We start from the raw sequence: 24,063 nt of genomic DNA on the forward strand, positions 1-24,063 counted from the left end.
AAACTATTGAAATTACAATAATAAAAAAAGGTTTGATGTAACGTCCTCTTAAAATATTCAACCAAATACAAATATTGAAATAAAAAATCCATTATTTCGTTTAAATGATTATTCATAAATAGACCCAAAAAACCAAAAAGTATATGGAATTGATTTTTCTACCTGATTTGTGATAAAATTACCTATATATATTTATTTCGAATTTTTTATTCTATTTAGATTATTCCACTTGCATAGACAACTTCAATTCTGTTATTTATAAAAGTTAATCATGACGCACCTCAAAATGTATTTTTCTGAATGTCTTTATTTGTGTAAACTTTCAACTAATGTTTTTTTATACTCGAAGATATTTTACGCGTTAAATTTTAAGACATTTATTTTCATTCAAAAATCAGCAATAACACAGAATGGAATGATATATTCAAAACACGATGAAAATATGTAAAGTGCCAGACATAATATATATTTTTCCAGTGCAATACGACATAAATACATAATTATATATGATCGTTGGTATACCAGTCTAAAGCATTTATCATTCTAACACGTGACGTTATGCGTTTGCATATTACCTACCTACACAATATCCGTACATGCATTAGTTAATTATTTAGAATTATTATTACATTCCACAATATTACCGAGCTAATTTTTAATATTATCGATTGTGTCAACTCTAAAATTATGGATTACATCAATACGCGATACATACATTCGAGTATCTTGAGGGTAATCACTAATCAATAACGAGATGAGTTTTTCTACTAGGAGCAATCGAAAAAAAAAATAATAATAAAAAGTATTATTAACAGGATATAATGATTGTTTACTGTTATAACATAGTGATACCTATATCTTGGTATATGTTATGTATATATGTTTCACGAATTTTAATGTATTTTTTTTTATACAGTCAAAATAACTAAATAGAATGGTTTGTGTTGAACGTGTGTAATTCATGCCATATTAATAATATACAACATATTTTTTTTTTTTTTAATTCGATAACAAAACAAAAAATATATGAATCTTATCAATACACTTCACTTTGGCCAAAATCCAATACTTTACGATAGAATCACGTGAAAATGTTCAATATTTTTGTATTATTTAAAATACCCCTTCGAATTCTTAAACGTATATGCTAACAGATATCTTATGCAAGTGTAAACTGCAATCCTGGCATGAATCGTCGACCCACATTTGGTTATTTTGACGAATGTCCGAGTCCCCTATGGACTTCATGAAATCCGTGTCCGATAAAGTAGGAATAATAAATATCTAATTCAATATGTCATCCATAGGCAACATCGAACGATACTTTTAAGTCTAAATAATATTCATTTTTACTTTTATGGGAAAATGATAAATTGCTCCGTTAGGATTTTAAGAATAATTAACATTTTTTTAAAACGTTTTCTAATTTTGTGTTATTACTATTATGTACTGTGAGGGTATTTTAATTGTCCATCATTCATTACTTTTATATAGCACGTGACAAAAAGAAGCGAAGAACGGGTAATGTCATCAGATTAAAGTTACTTAACTAGTTTTCTTACATACTACATGAAAAGGTAATAAATTACAGAATTAATAAAATGACTACAATCTTTAAATTACAGTCTGCGCCCAATGTCTTATATTGGTAACATGATTTAACAAAAATAATAATAATAAAACATCACGTAAAGATTATAAAATTAGACATTTGTTATATATAATGATCTAAAACATAATATCGAATTAATGTTTAATAGTTATAAGTTGTTGATATTAATTAGGTATATAGTAAAGTATTATTCTAAATATTTAACTGACATAAATGTATTGTAAAGATTTAAATGATATCCAAATCAAGTAAAATTTATTTGATGATCAACCAATATTAATTCATGGGGTGGATTAATATTATATATGAATTATATTAACTTAACCTAATGTACTACAATATAATGTATCTACTTAATGCGATCCAATTAATATTACACAGTATTCGTTTCGGTTGTTTGCAACTAAATCATTTTTACGAAGATGAAATAATCGTTATTGTATTTTTAGGTGATTTAATAAAATAAGCGATCCTAGTAAGATTTCATAATCTCAGTTTCTACACCAAATATATTACAAACAATAAAGTTTACGATCGTTATTTCCAAATTGTTTTTTTTTTTTATTTTGTCGAGAGTAATTTATCTCAGCTCAAACCTAAATTAGATTAAATCACTGCAAAAAGTTGTACCTTTACCTATCTATTCATTATTACTATTATTTTACTTTTGATATGTTATTTTATATCAGTATTATTTATTATTTCAGAATTATTTCTCCCTCTATTTTATTTTTATTTTACATGTAATATTATATGATGTACTTCAGACTTTATACTTCATATTTCATTGTTGTTTTTTAATAATAAAAAAAGAATAAAGTTTAAATATATAAATATATATATAAACTTTATTCTTTAAACTATATATATATATATAATGTAAATAAATATAATATTATTGTAAATATTTAATATTCAAATAAAAATCCAAAATCTACACAATACTGGTTATATTATACCGATTTGAATAAAAGTTATATCAATATAACTTTTGAGACTCTGTATGTGTTTGTAGCGTTTTTCAATCCATATAGTTCGCTATAGAGTAGTTCACACATGAATTTTGTTTCGGCTCAAGAAAATCTAATATTGTTTTGTTTATATATTGGGTCACTACTGACTACAGATAATGAAACAGTTAGTATAGTTGGATTTAATTTTCTGCATTCTATTATTATATTTTGATTAGTAAAACTTTTCTATATTAATGTTATATTGAGAAACAGCGGTTATATTTAGAAAAAAATTATGATTGAGGTTTATATACTAAAACAATACTCAACTGGTTTTTAACAAAACACCACTGAGAATATCCCAATAGAAACAAAATTTATACAATAGATATAAATGGATAGGTTGTTAATATTAAAATATAATCAGCTTATTGCATAAATTCCTATTTTTCTACCAAATAAGTATCATATATATAGTTAAAACACCTAAATAATTACATTAAATGTTTATTTTAAGTAAGAATAATTGTCTTTAATTTGTGTACACTAATAACTGTGTGTTGGACAAATACTTGAATATAAAACAATAACTAGTGCATCTTTGTATTATCCATTAATATTATCAAATTAGTGAGTTTATCTAATTACACTTCTAAAATTGTACCAATTTTAGAAACACTGTTTTTTGAAATTAAGTAAATAATAACATTTTTAAAATATAGTAATATAAGTAAATTACTACGAGTTGCATACACGATATATTTTACAATGTTCGTACAATGTTGTTGTCTTCGTATTTTCCCTCTTGAAAACTATATATATTATATACTATTAAACCCAAATAAACAATAAAACTAAAATAACTAAAAACTTGAATATTTAATACAAATTAACAATAAAACTGTTTAAACAATATTTACACAAACAACATTAATAACACTCATTAAACTTAATATCAATCTCAGATTACTAAAAAAATACGATGACTTTTCAACTTTTTTATTTCAAGTTAAGCTGAGTACTTAAAAAAATCATGAAATATATATTATTATTCTTTTATTTAATTAATTATGTATTTTACTTTGGTTCCTTAATCCAACAATAATACTAATACATTTATTTTCAAACTATTAGTAAAAACAAATATATTGACACAGACAAACACAGTATGATACCCTTGTACAAAGATCTATATATAATAAAATATATATACATATATTGTATATATATGTGTCATATGTGTCTATTTTATTATAAAAATATACTACGAATACAATTTAACAAACACTATGGTTACAAATAATGTCAGTAAACAGTCAAATCGTTTCTTTTGTTTTACTAGTTTAATAGAAAAAATTGTTTATTCAATTTTAACCAAAATGTCCTGCAAGAAAAAACAATTGAAAAAAAAGATAAAAGTTAAGTGTAAACCTCAGTTACATCCTGATGACCAATGGTTTCCAGTCGGAACTGGAAATTATTATAAAGGAAAATGGAATCATAGAACGATGTCTGGAGATGGCATTTACGTTATGCAAAATGGTAATCACTTAAAACACTTTATAACTTTATAAGGATGAATTATCATTGTTTGTTTACTTACACGTGCATACAGCATACATACCTACATCAATATTATAACATTCATAACCTAATCGTTTGATCTCAGAACTTCAATTTTTTAATTATCATTTTATATGTATAGTATCGTTACTATATCGCGGTGTATAATGATTTAAAACCATAGTGATTTAGTTTATTCATTATTTATAATTACATTGTAGTGTATTTAGTTTCTATGGTTATTTTTGGTAAAACAAAAAAAAAATGTTTCTTAAAAAATAAAATATTAGAATATAACAACAATATGTTAGTCACTCACAAATTGACTAGATTTGATACTTTGTATGCCATTGTTTTAATTATAAACACTGACTTATAACCATATGGAATGTTATTATTAATGATGTAGGTCATAATAAAAAATATTGAAATATGTGGGTAATATAATTAATTTGTACTTTACTTACGCTTACCTACTACCTTTGACAATAAAATCGATATTGGATTAACACAGCCCTCGTATCATATCAAAAAAATTATTAATTATTTATTATACATTCATAATATGTTAAAAAACTATAATCATAAGAAAAATCATGTTTCAGTATAATACAATACATATCATAATAATATAAATTACATAATCGTAAATAATTAAAATGAGACTAATTTATAATTAATCAAATGTATTAAATTGCAAAATTTTAAAAAGGCGGTGACTGATGGTCAATTTTTCTAAAATTTGATAAGTTAATAAGTACAATTTGAACCGAACATTCAAATATATGAGTATGAGTGTGAAAGAACATTATCGAGTGATAAACACATTTTATTTACTCTCAGATTTAATAAACGTCTCTACTGATCGACTTGATTACAGTGCAATTTATTGTGTGTGTAATTTGAAGGAAATATCACCGAATCGATTTTTAGGAACTGTTTATGAGGGCAATTTCGACGACGGATTGTTTCACGGAGATGGATCTATGCACTATCCATCAGGATCCCGAATTGAAGGAGTTTGGGAAAAAGGCAAATGCGTACAACAAAATTATATATTCAGCGATGGTCTCAGATTTCAGAAAAATAATTGGCAGTACTGTAAGGTGCCCGACAGAAGGTATTATTCCTGTCAACGATATTTCCATTAAAATATTAATTAATTTATAACATTTAAAAATATATATATAATCTCCTATTTTTTCACAATGATAATAATAAAATATGATTCATTTAATATGTAGGTATGTAAATTATTTGCACTACTTTAACCATTATTATTAAAATATATTTAAATAAAATTACTATTAATATATTGCATGTGATTTAACAATTTGCATAATATAATCCCAAATCTGCTTGTACAAAAAAAAAAAATAATAATAAGTATTTCAATATTAATAAGTAAACATTATGTTAACATACATTTTTAGGTACCTATATTATGTATAGCAATAAAGGTGGATAATAATGTTTTTTTAACCGACAACCGCATGTTTAATTACAAAGGAGCGTAGTGCTAGCTAAAATTAAATAACACTAAAAATTGAGTGATCCTGGAAAATTAATCAATAATAATGCTCTATAGGTATTATAATATATATTTTAAATTATTAATATTACTCATGTTTAAATAAGTTTACGAATCTCAATAGTGCTCGTTAATATGTTTTGAATTTTTAAATATATTCGATTTATTAATCGTTTAATCAAAAACGGGTATCCACTCATAAATAGGCGAACAACGTGTTTATATTGTATTAAATATTTATATTATTATGTAGGTACACTGAACGTTCAATTTATAGGAAAAAAAAAGGTTTAGACACTATTATATTAATATTATACACAATATCCTGACTATTACTACGAACAATCGATGCTCAAGTACTGTACATGCTGCACATATATTAGTCTATTTTGTTTACAATTATAATTGTGAAAATACAAATAATTCATAGCCATTATATATATATATTGCTTAAACAGTAAAAAAAAAATAAGCATTATTTATGGAATAACCATCGATTTCGAGTCACATTATTTACACTGCAGTAATATAAAAAAATTTCAAAGGTACAAATATTAGTCTGCATTATGATGCTTTTTATTACGCTACTTTTTCACAACTACTTTATGTTTATATGTAAATATTATTATCCACTCTCATGCCAATAAAATTACAATTTTTTATAATTTTTTTTTCGGAATTTAACTAAGCCGATTGTTTCTATTTATTTCATAAATAATTTACAAATTGTTTTTATTTGTTTTATGTTCATAACAAATAATAAAACATATTACTAAATATTCATATAAATAACTACTACTTATAATATAAATAAATAAAAATGACCATTAAAAAAAATAATAGTTAATAATCATAAATAATTTTTAATTATTTAAAAAATATATATATTTATAATAACTAGATACCACCTAAAATTAAAATTTTGTTGAAATTAAAATATGTTAATCCTGTATAATTTATAAATATAACAAGTGTATAATAATAATATACTCTTATCAGACAATTCAAGAACTGAAGTTTTTTTTAATGAAAAGTTTAAACGTATTTTTGAAGTGAAAAGCTTACGAATGAACGGGAAATTAATTAAAATGTACAGTGTAAATAAAATATCCAAGTTGTTTAAACTAAAACCTATACAAACATTCTAAAAACTCAATACGTGTAAAACAATATTGTAGAAACTCGTAACATTTAAAAAAATTAAATTAACCGGTCATTGCTCAAGCATTACAATTTCATTAACTGTGCAGAATATTTTATAGTTTTTAATTGAAAAGGATTAATTAATCAGCGTCGTGTAAAAGTCACGGTTAATCAAATATATAGATTTATATATATATATATATATAAGATTGAGGCTACCGAGATCAGAATAATTTGAGCATAAATCAATTAAAATAAATGAACTTAAAAAGTATGCTTAACATGATGAATTTATTCATAAATATAGTTTTACCATCATAACTTGATTCCGCCTCGTTAATATTCTTAAACGGACATTTTGCCAAAGTCCGATTTTAAAAGTTATTAATTTAACACGTCAAAAAAAAAACGACGTTAATATTAAAAGATCGCTTTTGATCGTCACGACTGGCGCGTGGTTATGCGTAGTATTGTAAACACACGACGCAATATATCATCAGCTGTATCTGAACTATTTTCTAACCAAAATTTAACACCAATACATTAAATTGGTACCAATTATTATATCAGCTAAGTCCATAACTGCATGATGCGTGGAAGCCGCATAACAACGTGATTAATTGGTTGAGTGCGTATGCTAGGACAATATTGTTTACTGTTTGACATTGCCTACACCTTATACGTTTGGGGTATATTTTGTACTATTTGGTACAATACTATACCTAAGTAAATGTAAATTCAATAGCCAAAACCGTATACTGCAGCCATCGGTGTCCGAATTAATGTATGATGCATAATATATAATTATACAATAGCACATTATGGAAACTCGGATGACGATATTAAATCATAACCACGGTAATATAGAGTAAACACCAAACCCAAATCCAAATTCTTTGACCCCATCATTGGCACAGACAGTTATTCGGTAGGAAATGTCGGTAGACTGTTTCCTGTGGAACTATACTTTTTAAATTTGTTAACAAAAGAAACACTTGGAATTTAACAAATAAGTTTAACTAAACTAATGAAATATAATGAAAGTCGCTAAATTTAATTAGTTTTTTCTATACATGATATGATTTTTTTATTTATAGTATAATATACTTATAATATTTTGCCATTTTATCTAATAAAACATATCTAAATTATCACAAAAATGTCTAAAAAAAATACATCAACGTATTTTTGATATTTTCATTGCTGTATCATCCAAATTCTGCCATTTACAATATTTACATAGGTACATTTCTTTTACTAGACGCTTAAGTAGCAGGTTTACTGGATACATTTTACCCTTATTCATTAATTATCTAAACTCTAATAGTTTACCAATTACCAAACAGCTCAAAATATCTAAAATAAGTAACATCTATTTTTCTCAGCGTTCCACTCCAAAAAAGTCAAATACCCACCTCATACTAATACTCCAAAGTCGTCTTTGTATCATCAGGAAAAAAATATTTTTAAAATTGTCTTATCAATCTTAAAAATATCTTTCGTAATCCTTACAGTAACAAATAAGCTGTTCATACATACGAAAAAAGTTTTTGAGATTAAGTAAAAAAAAAATATATATATATATACTCGGAAGTACCTACCTATACTTTGTCACGGAACGGATTAAATTCATTTTTGTTGAACAAAAAATTGACATCCGCTGTCATTTTATATTAATGATGTTATTGTGAACACATATGGTAGTTTGTTACCAACGAAAAAATACTTCGACTTATAGTTTGTACCATAATGAAAAAATACCATAAAATATATTGATATAATAGCTACTATAGACACCTCCTACCAGAGTAATATAATTACATTTTATCCACAATAACACCATACCGAAAATTCCAATTAATATTTGCACTTATAATATTATAATTGTCATTGAATATTTGTCATTCGAGTACGAATTTATAGTTTGCAATAATGTTTGAGTTTCCAATAGAACCATGAAAACGATTTTAAATAGTATTGTAAATTCTAATGAAAAAGTTAATTTTAACACAATTTTTGATTGATCGTCATTGTATGCATCGTAATTTTAGATTTGCCGTTGAACATGTTAATGGTTTTGAACCAGCTGCTAGGAGTAAGATTACCAATCGGCAGCCCACGATCGCTGTGCCAAACGGAGCATATGACGCAGGTGATGGATTTTACTGGCCGCTTACGAACACCGTACATGATTACTGGACAAGTGAGTTGATTAGGTGAGTACCCACAAAGTTCTAATGCTCAAATAACATATAATAATATGAAAATAAAACAAATTTCCTGACGGCTAACGAGATTTTCACGAAAAGTGGTCAATAAACAATGTGATTATTATTATTTGATTTGCCGTATAAGCTACTTATTTTTTGTTGTTGTTTTTTTTTTTTTTTTGTTTGTTTCACATGATTTAAGAAGATTATTTATTTAAAATATAAATAAAGTTTAGAGTTTTTTCAACCACTTATTATTTTATAAAAAGAAAAAAATATAATTTTGAAGTAGAAATAAGTAGTTATATTGCCAAATTCTATTATCAGCAATAGTTAGAACTATTAATAAATATTAGTACCATAGAAGCTTTTTTTCATTAAAAGTCATTAATTTCTATATTTTTTCAAAGTTTTAATATTAATTAAATAATGAATTTTACATAATTAAATTAATCACTAGGTAGGTATCTATTTAAAGTAGTACCTATTTAATATATACGTTCAAAAGTTTGTGCTGTGCAGATTGACTTTAATTTGAAACAAATGATGAAAATGTATTTATCATTGTTATGGGCACCATTAATAACCGTTAATTTATTTATCTTTGATCGACATTGTCGAATATTGTCAAATTACATATTACCATGTTAAAACAGATTATTGATGTGCCTATTCCACAATAAGCTATACGAGTGTCCTCTCATATAGGGTCCCAACAGCAGAATGCAGTAATTGGATTATTGAAAACTGCCATCAAGGTGGTAAAAGAGTGGTAGGTTTTCAACCAGAATTTTACAAAAATTGGTATAGTACAACGGAAAAAAATGAAGGAGAATCTACAACTACGGATAGCATATCTTCCGAACAGTTCACTCATGACAACCAATCAATTATGGCCGAAATCAAATCTGTTCCTTGGTTCGATTTATCTCTACGAAGCATTATACAGTAAGCAAAAATAATAACAATTTAAGATTATTTTAATTGTGTTATTCCAAACATATATTATTTATCATAGAAATTCATTTTTAAAAATCAAAAAATTACAAAAACTAAATAATTTTTTTTTTCTTAACATTGTTATACGTTCTATATTATTAAGTATTTTTTTGTTTATTCTTTAATTCTTAACCCTTATTTTATTTTATTTCTATACGGCCACAGCATACCCACTCATTAATAATATGTCAAAACAACATTATATAATTAACCATGTGTGTAATTAAATAATAGTCTAGTAAAACGTATCAAAATCAAAAATATTCAATTTAATAGTATTGGTAATATTATAATTAAAAATTATTTTTTATATAAATATATGATTATAAATTTTATTGTAAATTTACATTTAATCAAATATAATTATTAATTATTATCACCAATTCGGAAATAGGTACCTATAATAATTTTTTTTATTTTTTTAATAATAATTTGTGTAATCATCATTTTAAAAAGACTTTTTACAGACTTTATACAGACGTTACCATTTTCCGCAAAAGTGACCTTCGACCGTTTTTCTGCTAAAAGCTATATTCCAATTTATACAAAAAAAAAAAAAAATATGACAAAATACATTAAATTATAATTTAAAATCATAAAAACTTAAAAAGTACAATATTATAAATAGATTGCTAAATGTTAATTAAATGTTTTACTATACAAAAAGAAGACTTTTTTCGTAGCGCCTACACCTCATAATAACATAATATATATATATAAATGAATTGGATAAATTACAATTTTTTGTAAATTACCAAAATATATTCACAGTTACTCATTAGTCATTATCATTTCAATATACTTAAATATTATGAAAAAAATAACAATAAACACAAAGTTAAAGAATTATTTTAAAAACTAATAATTCATTTTAACTAATGTTGTCACGGTATCAATTCGCTGGAGTTTTTGTCAGCATCTTCGGTAACACGCTCGAAATAGTTTTAAAATAATATCAAAATAATATATTTTTATTTTGGTGGAAATCAAAATATAACCTTTTACAGAAAACGGAAATAGTGATAACGATTGAGGGTCATTTTCGCGAAAAACGGAAACCTCCCTTTACTCCTTGCTTATCATTCACAACTCGCGTCTTATCGACCTTCAAGCACAGCACAGCGACATTCAAACAATTGTAATATTAAATATTTTAAACTCAAGTGATGACATTTAAATTTATGGTTATTTTTATCATTTTAACACAAATAACAATCTGTATCTTGTTATTTAAAATATTATAAATATCTATTTCATTTGAAAAAAAAAAAATTAAAACAGTGATGCGATATAATATTATGTAGTTTGCAGCTTTTTGGTAATAAATGTAATAAGAAATACCGCAAATTCCTCAAACTGTGCAATTATTAATATCGTGTGCCAACTAATACCGGAATTAACGGAATTATTTTTCAATATTTATCGTAAAGGGTTAGCTGTCTAAGAAATTAATGAAAAACTTCGAAAACAAATAACTTTGGAAATAAATATATTTTATACAATAATATATTGTTGTAATATCAGGATACCAGAATAGAATGAATACGTTGTAATATTTTATATTTACGAAAAATTTAGCACGTACCTATTAATAATTAAACAATATCAAATCATATTATTATATGATAAATTCTTAAATACAAAAATATAGTGAAGATCAGCATTTTTATAATTATGAGAATATAAAAATTATAATATATAATCCACTAATTATTCTTTTAGTTTATGTTTGTAATTTTGATAATGCACTTTGTAATCTTTAAATGTAGTTATAAAAACCTATGTTAAATTGTATAAAAATATGGTTATCTGTCAACTGTAGCATATACACTTGATGGAAAAATACATTTTATTAAGAAATAAATTAAAAATTAATTATTGAAACCTCAATTAAATATACATTTGACAAAAATTACACTTGTGAGAAAATTAAAATCTGTACTGTGGAAAATACATATTATGTGAACAAAAGATATGGCTGAGAGATCATGATAACCATTAAAAACGTAAAATATATGAGGTATTTCAGTAAAAACCAATAAATAACTAACCGTTATCTGACTCAAATTTATATAAATGAGAAACATTATTGGAATATATACCTAATATATTTTCATTATTTCATTCGGTTATGATAAAAATTAACTGACATTATTATAAATGTAATCATCAATAATAACCTATTTTATTGATATTGAGTATTCATACTTCATTTTTTATTACCTACATTACAATAAACCAAACTATTATAATGAATGCTCCAGTTTAATTATTGCAGCATCAAACCCTTTAACATCGCATAATATGTAATTAATTTCATATAAAATATTTTTACCTATTATATAATACTGTATATTAATTAATTAAATTATAATACACTTATACATTTATACAGAAACGTAGGTCAAAAAAGTTGTTGATACGTACCTACATGAAATTGGCGTAGAAGAAAAAAAAATCATTAACCATCATATTTACATTGTATAATTGTTTTTAAGACATAATATTATATAAATCGTCACGTTTATCATTTTTAAACAGTAAGTTGTAATAAATTGTATTAAATTTGTATTTGGTTTAATTCAGGGCAAATTTGACGAATGCAATAACTAAAACTAATCTCGTGGTATTTTGCCGTAGTCTCAACGGTAGTACCTAATTTTGAATCCGTAAACTTCAAACAGTTCAAACTAACGACGACGTCCCGTTTTATACAGTAATAATATTATGAAAACAAAAGAAAGCTCGTAGAGTTTAATTGCTCGTTTTAAACGCACGTGGAGAGGATACGGTTAGTCAAATGCTGCAATGGTATCGTACCGGTGTGTGATACGTTGATCTCGTGCCCAATTATACGTTACTGATGAATAGTGGAATACAGAGTGGTCCATTTAACGTTTTACATTTATTTCATCTGCGAAGTTTTGAAAAAGCGAACGAATAAAAAGTTTAATTAGTTTTTATTTTATCGAAAGTTTAGTTTCATTAGAACAATAACACTTACCTTAATAGTATAAAATTCCGACGTAGAAAAATCTGTTGACAAACATAAAAGCAAAATGGAAGTAGGCAGTAACTATAAATGTTAAAAGCTTAGATGAGAAAAGTGAAATGTAAATATATATATATATATATATATGTGTGTATATGTATAATGTATATATATCAATGTCTTGTGAACTTTAAATATGTTGGTAAGCTATTGTTATGAGATAAATACAAGATACGCAACAATTTCTAGAAAAATATTTTGCATCAAAATAAATTTGAACTATTCAACTATAAATATATTTATCATACATTAAATAAGATTATAAATTTGTCAGACACTGGACAGTGGTACGTTAGAAAAAAACTGACTTTTTTGAAAAAAAATCCAACAGTGCACAATTTTTCTATACTTATATTATAGTAATTTTAATGTGACGTGAAAACATACACGTCATATAAAAATATAAATTGATATAATATAATAGTGTTATAAGGGATAGGATATATTATACATTATTTAGCACCTAAATGTTTCAATTACGTATTGAAATTTGCAATACAAATCACGAAATATGTATAAAAAACATTGACTGATGACAATCAACTAATAATTGAAAAGTTTCTGTGTTTAAAAATACCGAAAGTTCCAATATGATTTCATGAATTTCTCAAATACAGGAATTTGTTGTATCATTATGACTAGTGACAAACTAAAAGTACAACATTTTAATAAGGTTAACTAAAAATCACGATATGGGCCCATACACTCGAGTGTATTTAAAAGATAAAAAAAATGTAATGGCTTAGTGCGTATATTAGTTTAAAAATAACAAAAACCCATGCTTGTATAAAATAGAAAAAAATTAAATATTATTCAAGAAAAAAAACAAAAACCTCGTAAATAAAACAAAAAATTTAAATAGTATGACAAAAATGATATAAAACCACAAAATAATATTTTAGTGAGTAAGCAATAATATGAATGATGAAATAAATTAGGAATTCTTTTAACACTTTAACTTATTATAAATATTTAATTTATAGATTGTGTATACAAAAATTTAAGTTGAAAAAAATATATATATACAGTCGAGTCGCAATAACTCAAAAAACTTGACAACTCGAATTTTTTTTTTTTTTATTCCCCTAGAAATATATATTATATATAAATTAATAACAATTCTAGTTAGTTATCTCGAATAATACATATCTTGAAATTAATTTTTATCTCCCTTCAACTTCGAGTTATCGCGACTCAACTGTATAGGTAATATATTTATTGTAACTTCTTTAAAGTTCAAATATTTTTATTTCTACCCCAAGTTTGAATATTTCTCAATTTCAGGTCTGTACAAGGATCATTTCCGTTGAATCAATTTTCATCGTCATCGTCGTCATCAACGGAGAGTTTACAACTAAGCCGTTGCGAAAGGACCTTGGGGTTGATTGACAAAGTGGCTACAAATAACAAATTAACGTATTGATAATTTCAGGATCACTACCAACAATGATGCATACAAATAGAAATAACAAATACAATATTAAAGATAATTTGAATAATTGTCCATGATTTTACAACTCTAGACATAAAAGTTTCAAAATTTGGAATAATAATTGTGTGATTTTTAAAAATTGTGTTTCAAATTGTCCTTCTTTTTTTAATGATTTTTCCATACAGATAAAAATATTATTGTTACTGTATTTTATTGCATTTTTTTACAATACACATTATTATTACAATAATATTGATATAATAAAATATTTGAATACAAGCATATAATATAATATTATTGTTAATTGTTAGTTAGAATTTATTTTGTATCAAAGTCAAATAGGCGTGGCATTCAATTTAAAAATTAATTTTAGAAGAATCACGATCTTGAAGATTTGGTACCTATAAATGTAAAACAGCATATATTAAACATTGAAATATCTATACAACTGAAGATTTAGTTGTAATGGAATTAACATACTTAAAGATTGTTATTATGGCTCGTTTTCTGAAAGCGTGTACAATTATATTTATTGAAACAAGCATGACAGCATTTGTCAGTTTTTCACTACATAAATAATACATTATAGGCACCTCCGAAAGGTGTGTTATTTGGTTGGCTTTCAAATACCTACATAAATACACGATAGTAAAAATATTGTAATGCGATATTAATATGATTTAGACTCCTACCTACTTGTTTTTATAATATGCCTGTTCTATTATTATATGATAACATGTAGTGCGTATGTACAAATACAATATACTATAAACATAGGTGATTGATATTTATAAATTATGTTTCGGTTTTATAATTTTTATTTTTATTATCTCTTTAACAATATATAATAGTAGTCGTATCCTATAATAGTACTAGAGTTATAACGAATTTGCCTAGCACATTATATGACAAGTAGCAACATGATTTCACACCACAGACGGCGCACACACATCGATATCGTCAACAGCAACTATAATAACAATTTAGTATAAATAAATAATACGTGCAAAACAATTTTCTGTTGATACGTTATATATTATAGATGAGACGCGAAAAATGATTAAAATATATGAGTTTGCCAAGACTTTTCTATATATATATTATAAGAAATTAGGAACTTATAATATTTTTAAGGAGGAAGCATTTACGAGCCACTCTCTTATATTTTTATTAAAAACAATTAACAAGCCGTGATAAAAATATGGACACTGACCTTGATATAATCCATGTAAATTGCAGTGCACACGTCATTATTATTGTAAAAATATTCTGTCACTGCATCTGAATAGTTATGTGATACTAGTTACATTCGAATATCGTCAGAATTATTATACATTATTCAAACACAATGATAAATAATAACTTAGATCTGAAATACAATGTTCGGTGAATAATATGTGATATTTAAAACTTGAATTGTTCTACTTCGATAGTATATTTCAATGTATGATGGTATTATTCGGGGCCGCTGCCGCGAGAGTCCCCTTTGTCATCGTCTACTTTTAATAAAAAAAAAATATATATATATATATATATTTGATTGTTAAATTAACAATTATAGACAATAACACACAATTCTATCTATAAAATATCATAATTAAATTATTAAATACAGTAAATACAAGCCATGTCATCAACCCAGCTTATCATTTGAAAAATAATTTTCTCTGACCGCACCGATGAATTTGTGTGCAATAACAAATTTGTATTTGATATAAAAAAAAAAGACTATAAACATAGAGGTCTTTAAAAATGTACGTAATGGCTGTAAGTATCAAACGTAACGAACGATACATTTTTTTGAACATACAAAAAAGATTTTTTGGGCTGCTCAAATATTTTCTGTATGTGCCGGAGTACTCCCAGTCCGCCTCTAATATTAGATCGCAACTATTCATTTGTAATAAATAATATTTCATTATTTTCTTTATGTATCAGAAATTCACTCACACGCATGTTATTATAAAGAGATCATTTTCAATATTTTTTTATAGTAAATTTATTTAAACATTTTAAATAACAATGAAAAAAAACCCATTTTACTATTTTAGTAATGCAAATTCTGCACAAAAATATTTTTTTGAATGCAATAATAATTCTAAATATATCTCTCAATTTTAAAACGTGTATTTGCCACATTTTTGCATTTTTAAGTACATTAAAAACTAACAAATATTATACAAAGTAAATTTAATTTAATTCAACACACGTCTACAAAACTATAATCACCTAATTTGTTTAAACCTTGTTTAAACTTTTTTCACAAAAGATTGAAAATTTAATTTTTTTCCCCCCTTTTACGGTTCTTTAAAATTAAATTAGTTTTATTTTTTTATTTTATTAAAATATAAAACATTCTGTACATTGTTTAATACATTATCTTAGTAATTTTGATGCATATGTAATATGTATATAAATAAACATAACATTCAATTATTTTTTGAGGAAATATTCAAAAATATTCAGGAGAAAGTTGTATAGGTCCCTACTAATTCATTATTAGTATAGATTTTAGTTGGTCATAATACACAAAACTCGTAAATCACTTTTATGAATGTTTTTTTTTAATGTATTTATTATAATTTTGATTCTTGTATATATTCAGTGTTAGTAAAATATATACGGTTTTCAAAGTTGTTTTGTTTTTTAATGCTATATTGATATGTATTCGCCAGAGGTCAAACGTATTAAATGTCTATGGAACCCGCAGATTCGTTATCCATATGAGTGCAAAGTTTATCTTCCGTCAAGTTATAATATGGTAATATACTAAATACTAATATGGTATATAATATTCTTCCAGCGTGTATATATTCATAAATAATTGATTTGATTTCTGTTTACTCAGGACACGGGTTTTCCGTTTACACAATCTGCATTAATAGGTACGAAAACAACAACCTTTAATTTAATTTACACGAAACCGGTTTCGTACTACAGCCGCGTAAATTATCAGTTACCTCTATACATAACTAACGTGTCTCGTGACTACAGTCTATAATAGTAATAAAATAATATCTCTAAAACATTGAAGTTATATTAAACGATCGCACGATCGACTCAGTGCGAATTCGTGATTGAACTGCCAACGATGTCGCCGTGTCGACTATCTCTCGTCTTCTTCGGTAAGTCCTTAAACGATAATTAATATATACGTTTAAGCCATATTATTTGAAAACAGTTTTTTTTTGTGCTTACAAGATAATTATGTAGTTCAAAAAATGGTTCGATCTTAAACTTTTGGAGATGATTTCTTATAGCAAATTGGATCTAGTTAGCCTTCAAAATTCAAAAATGTTAGCATTTTTTAAAATAATCGAGGTGAACAAACAAAAAAAGTTGGCAAGTGGGTACTACTGTATTTTATAATAGGTATCGAGTGAGTCACTGTATTGGGTGTGTTAAATTTGAAATCAATTTTATAATTATTATTCATTGTATATGAAAAAGTTTCTGTGGGAAGGCAGTCTGTCAGTCTATATCACTGAGTAATTTGAACGATGTGTTCGATATAGCTATTGAAGTAATTTATGAACTACTCATGTCACTTATGAGAAACGTTGTATTAAATTTGAAGATCTTAGCTATAAAAATTGAAGAATTTATGAATTATTTACTACAAAATACTTATAGTTTTTAAATTGTTATAATTAACTTATAATTTATGTATATATTATAACTTAAAATGCTTATAAAAAAATTGTGACATTATTTTTTAACATTTTGATTCAGATAGATTAGGACTTTTTAAGAACAATTTAATTGAGATCATTGATTTTAAAAAACAGTATAATCATTATTTTTCATTATACAAGTACTTACAGCCTACAGGCTATAGCATTTAATTGTTAAATGAATTTCTCATAGTATTTATTGATTTCATTCTAAACGTAATTATTATCAAACAAAACAAAATGATTTAACTAAGATAATATATTTAAAAAAATAATTAACACATTTTTCTCCTAGAATATTATTTTAGATCAGTACGTTTAAAATGTAAACTAGACAAATGGAAATTTTTTTAACAATTATTCTTCACAATGTACTTTAATATTAAAATTAAATTATCCTAAAAATTATATTTTAATATTATGTATAATATGGTTTATACTTCAAACATATTATACATGTATGTATATTAAAATATCCAATGACTAAACATACTAATCTGTATAATGTATGGTTTCCAAACATGCCGTGTCCTTTTATAATTTATAATTTTGGACCATGTTTGGGACTGGATTTCATCGATTCCACAGGACCTTTTTTCTATTAAAAAAAAAGTACATAGTTTTTGCCAGTATATGTAGATTTAAAACAAACTATCGATTTCAATTTGAAATTGTTTAAGTAGGTAACAGGAGGTTGAGCTATTTTGTTTTTCATACCGAATAAATTACTAACTTATGGAACCATATAAGTATGGAGAAATATAAACTTCCAAAAAAAACTTACGAATTGTAATTTCTTCAATTGTTTTAAATTAATATATACATTAACGATAATGATATTATTTTATTTTATACTATAAATTACAATATCATTTTATTGAAAATACTGCTTTAACGTTTCTTAATTTCTTATCGTTAGCAACTTGATATTCTAACGATAAAAACCTCACTTAGACTTCCTAAGACTATTCAATAAGTGTAGGTGTTTTTCTCTTATGTCACTGACTAATATCAAACTTTTAAATCACAACAATTCATTTATAAACATATACCTACTTAATTAATCTAAATGTATTTTTTTTTATTGATTAATAAGTTAATGAGTGATCTGGATCCTAAGGTAAAAAAAGATAGGTTGTCTAAAGGTTCTATCAACATTACTTGAAATCGATAAATTCTGTTCATATATAAAAATTGACAAACACTGGCTTTCGAAAACTGTTTTTATATTTTCTCAGCTTTATTAACATCGTAAAGCGTTTTTCGGCAATGAAACTTTGGTAGTTTAATACCTGTCTGATATAACTATTTAAGTATATATCTTCCGATTGAAACTTTTCGTTTGGTATTGTTTTCAATGTCCTTCCGGTATCTTCTAGCTGTAAATAACTATAAAACATCATCATTTATCAATTTAAAAAATAATTTTTGAACATTACCTACCCATATATTCGATTATGAGTATTATATTGTATTGTATTCTTTAGATACTATAGAACACTACCGTTCTATACACGACTCAGCAATGTAATCGGTCGACTATCAATCAAAATATAAATTTAAATATGTATCCAAAACTTGGTTTCGTGTGAAACATACGAACAAAAAATTGTGATATTTTTTCTAAATTCTAACATCCTTAAACATATTTAAAATATTACTTGAAATAGTATGTTCAATTATTAAATTTTTAAATGCTTTTTATCAGTCATATTTAAATTAGATACATAACGGGTAAAGTACTTATTAGTAATGTACCTTTCTTCATAAAATAATTAATAAACCGACACAATATTATAACAATTTCAAATTGGGAATAAGTGCATATTATTTTCAGATTAATTTAAATGTTCATAAAACTTACTCATTAGTCATTGGAGACGATTAATAATATTTTAACCACATTAAATGCATAGTATTTACTTCAGATCAAATACTCCGTATACAAAATTAAATTTAATATAAGAAGGAAAGTGTCAATGAATTCACAGTCATGTACAACAGTCACTTATTAATGATATAAATATGCGAAGAAATGTATTGGCTACACAATATTGTAGCTATTTTTAAGAATTACCTATAAATAAACAATATCTGTATTAAAACTATTATCTATAGTATTTGATTTTTTTCAAAGATGTAATTTTGTGATTTTCATTGATTTCCATAAGTGTGAGTAAAATCTACGAAAGAATTTGCAAAATTAAAATGATGGTCACTATTTTTGCAAAATGTATTTTAGAATTTTATTGAAATTCTAAAAAAAAAATCTTTAGTAATTTGGTGTACAAAAACTAAAAAATCTATAATTATATATTTTACATAAATTAATAATTGTAATTGTTATAAAAACAAAAAAATATTAATAGACATTGCATACCTAATCGAATTTGCTTTATTAAGTGTCTGGGAAGTTTCCAACATTTTACCTTGAACGGCTATATAAATTATACATTTAAACTTTTCCAAACTTTCTAGACAATTACAATTCGAGTCCGCAATAAACTAAATTAAACAAAAAATTATGAACAAAAATAAATGATAAGCACCGTTTGAGTCCTATAAACTATAAACACTAATATTACTCGTATATAGGTAACAACTTTTAATGATATTTAATAATATTTATACAGACGTGGAACTTAATACCAAAATAAAAATGAATATTATAAAAACAATAGAAAATTAACGTTCTAACGGTAGGACATTATAAGAAATAATGATTTATAAAAAAAAAATACGCGTTTGTAAAAAATTATGACAACTCCATTATAGGTACACCAATTTAGTGTACCTAATTTATAATATTTATAATGAGAAATTGTTTAGTTAAATATTTTATTAATGAACGTGATAATTATTGTTATGATTATTATTATTATAAAATCGTCGTATGTACCTACAAAAATTACAAGGTTATTTTTCAATCGTTATTAATCAAAGAAAAAAACAGCCACATTTTATAAAAATAAAAAAAATATCTGAGATGCTCAAGGTCAAACACTAAACAAAGAATCAATTATTGGTTGTTATTTTTCTGTACAAAATCAAGATTAACTTCTTCTAGTTATATAATTAAAACAATTTAAAGGTTTTATTTATACAAAATATATATTTGCATGTCATTTCTATAAAACTAGATTCCAATATCATTAATGAAAATCCCTCAATACTTCGTACAAACTTGTTAATTTTACCTATATATTAAACAAGCTTCTGCACTTAGCGATTGAGTGTCCGAAATTTCCAAAACCCTATGTAAAAATAATGCACTCAAATCATATTAAAGTTGATGTACTCATTAAAGCTTATTTAACCTGCAATAAAAAATAAAAATCATTTTCAATATAAATGTTTATTTCATTTAAAGGAATAGATTTTTTTTTTTGTAAACCAATACCTATAATCTTATAATAGAATTTAGGAAATATTGTATTTATAATTTGGATCAATTGTAATTTTATTAATACATTTTATTATATTATATATTATGTATTTGACATAATATTTTATATGGAACTGAGTAGGCACATTATAACATAATAACAATTGATATAATTTTGTACATATTATTACATATATTTATGCATCATACAACACATATTAAAAAAAAATATATATAATATATTTACTCTATAAATATTTTTTAAAAGAAATTAACTTGGCGATAATTTTTTAATAAAAAAAAAAAGACGATTATAATTTAAAATGCTAGAATTACCAGATTTTTTCAATATCAGCAAATTATCTACATTCGTATTATTTTTTACTTGATCGCTTCATTATAACATAGTTCAAGCTAATAAAATATCCATTAAATATTCATTATGTGCGGAATTTTGATTGTATTTAAATACTAATTGACTACCTAGATCTAAATTACCTAATAGGTGTATTTACTATATTTAAGCCACATGTATACTTTTAGTATATTGCAATAAATTAATTTATCTTGTAGATCTTACTCTCACGTCTTAAACCTGTTAAACCTTTATAATAATATAATAAGTATATTATAATCATATAATGTAATCACAGAATTTTCGATTTTAAATAGGTTTTGGACTAACGGTTTTATCCGTTTATGGCGCAGTGCCGTCGGACGATGTCGCAGTTTCCGAATCTTTGAGTTCGCGGTATCAACATTCATCATGGGTTAATAATTATGATCCACCGCCACCTAGAAGAACTACAAGACAAGGAAATCGTCGACCAAGACCGCCAACGCCTAACGGGGAAGATCCATTTGGAAATCTCGATCCACAAACAAACAACCAAGGCCAATGGTCTAACGTAGGTAATCAAAGACCTAACCAACCACAGAACTTTAATAATAGGCCGTCTAATCAAAATCAATGGAGTACTAACGGTAATAACCCTGGACAAAACCAGTGGGGTACCAACGGTAATAATCCCGGTCAAAACCAATGGGGTACCAACGGTAATAATCCCGGTCAAAACCAATGGGGTACCAACGGTAATAATCCCGGTCCCGGTCAAAACCAGGGACCAAACAGGCCAACTACTACTCAAAGACAACCGACTAACAATCAAAATGTAGTTCAAACTAGCACGACTGCACCGAACAGTGAAGAGGTAAACGAAGCTCAGCGCAACACATGCAATACGAACTGTAGAGAAAGGATTACAAACGAATACAATCCTGTCTGTGGAAGTGATTCTCAAACATACCAAAATAGAAGATTTTTGGATTGTGTCGCCAACTGTGGTATACGTAAGTATTGTTCTTTTGTTTGTAACTTGGTCAATAAACTAACTTAGGTAATTAAATGTGTTATTCTATCATACTCGCTTGAAATAGAAAGGATGTATCAATTTATTTATTTTACTGAAGTGTAGTATTTTGTTGTAAACTTTTATACAGTATACACTATATATTAATATTACATTATACTTTTGATATGATTCAATTTTTCTTGAGATTCATTTAAAAGTTAAACATGAATCATTGTATCAATAATATATAAATCATTCTCGACTTCCTCAAACTTTAATTTCTATTGTTTTCAATCATTCGTCCATAATACATCGCATTTGCAACTTACTCTGGTACAGACTATTTTCTCAAAAAAAATTTCCAAATTATGTCAGATTGCAACAATATTTCATTTTTTTATCAAGTTTAAAATATTTTGTATTTATTTGAATCAAATTTATACGACTACCTATTATACTTATACATTTATCCACAATTCCTAGTAATATTTGTTTAACTTATAATAATATAAAAAATATCATGTCTGATGATATGTGTAATTGATGTCATTAAGTAATAAATAATTGTATGTTGGTTTTGTTTTACAGCCACTGAATTCAGTTACATCGGTACTTGCGTAACAACGACCGAACGCATCAATCGCGCATTATGAAATTTCAAAAGAATCACTGCTGTTCTTCTATAAAAATGCAGACATGAATAATTATTATATAAATATATATTTAATTTTAAGATAATGTTTGTACGGTACACGTAATTTACAATGTGTTATATATAATTTGATAAAATGATAACGACTGTTTTACACACAATATATTTTATAAATTACCAATTGGTTTTAAAGAGACCGAGTTTTAAGGAGAAAAAGTTATACGTAAATAATACAACTGTGTTAAACGAAGAATATTTGACGGATTACGATGATGAACGTCTGGAAATTCGTATTATATTATAGTGACAGTGGCGGTCTGATGAGTAGTTTAGAAACGGTCGTGCAACGTAAATTCAACAACAATGGTCGTGTAATAGGTTAAATTATATTCCCAATGCAATATATGGTCGGTCGACGGCAACAACAATGATACCAATGTAATTCGTTTAACTCTGTTTCCTCCGAACCAATTTTTGAACTTCAGATTTTTTTTCTTATCAAGGT

At 25.3% G+C, this 24,063-nt stretch overlaps 2 protein-coding genes across 2 annotated transcripts; both read left to right on the forward strand.

Moving 5' to 3' along the window:
* The first annotated feature begins 3,944 nt into the window (after nucleotides 1-3,944).
* On the forward strand, nucleotides 3,945-14,486 carry LOC132923157 (MORN repeat-containing protein 5). The gene is made up of 5 exons (XM_060986989.1): nucleotides 3,945-4,107; nucleotides 5,062-5,248; nucleotides 8,854-9,018; nucleotides 9,721-9,960; nucleotides 14,348-14,486. Exons 1-5 carry the CDS (start codon nucleotides 3,945-3,947, stop codon nucleotides 14,484-14,486), a joined length of 894 nt encoding a protein of 297 aa, XP_060842972.1.
* A 2,973-nt stretch (nucleotides 14,487-17,459) lies between these two features.
* Nucleotides 17,460-23,750, forward strand: LOC132920063 (uncharacterized). The gene is made up of 3 exons (XM_060982112.1): nucleotides 17,460-17,620; nucleotides 22,227-22,904; nucleotides 23,495-23,750. The coding sequence occupies exons 1-3, from the start codon at nucleotides 17,587-17,589 to the stop codon at nucleotides 23,557-23,559; spliced, it is 777 nt and encodes a 258-aa protein (XP_060838095.1). The 5' UTR covers nucleotides 17,460-17,586; the 3' UTR covers nucleotides 23,560-23,750.
* The last annotated feature ends 313 nt before the right edge of the window (nucleotides 23,751-24,063 follow it).

Source organism: Rhopalosiphum padi, chromosome 2, assembly GCF_020882245.1.
Source record: "Rhopalosiphum padi isolate XX-2018 chromosome 2, ASM2088224v1, whole genome shotgun sequence".
Lineage (NCBI taxonomy): Eukaryota > Metazoa > Arthropoda > Insecta > Hemiptera > Aphididae > Rhopalosiphum > Rhopalosiphum padi.

Excerpts from the sequence above, each read along its gene's own strand:
- LOC132923157 (XM_060986989.1), top strand. The coding sequence starts at position 3,945 with ATGTCCTGCAAGAAAAAACAATTGAAAAAAAAGATAAAAGTTAAGTGT. Across the intron at positions 4,108-5,061 it reads CATTTACGTTATGCAAAATG|GAACTGTTTATGAGGGCAAT; the intron begins GTAATCACTTAA and ends ATCGATTTTTAG. Across the intron at positions 5,249-8,853 it reads TGTAAGGTGCCCGACAGAAG|ATTTGCCGTTGAACATGTTA; the intron begins GTATTATTCCTG and ends TCGTAATTTTAG.
- LOC132920063 (XM_060982112.1), top strand. The coding sequence starts at position 17,587 with ATGTCGCCGTGTCGACTATCTCTCGTCTTCTTCG. Across the intron at positions 17,621-22,226 it reads ACTATCTCTCGTCTTCTTCG|GTTTTGGACTAACGGTTTTA; the intron begins GTAAGTCCTTAA and ends GATTTTAAATAG. Across the intron at positions 22,905-23,494 it reads TGTCGCCAACTGTGGTATAC|CCACTGAATTCAGTTACATC; the intron begins GTAAGTATTGTT and ends TTTGTTTTACAG.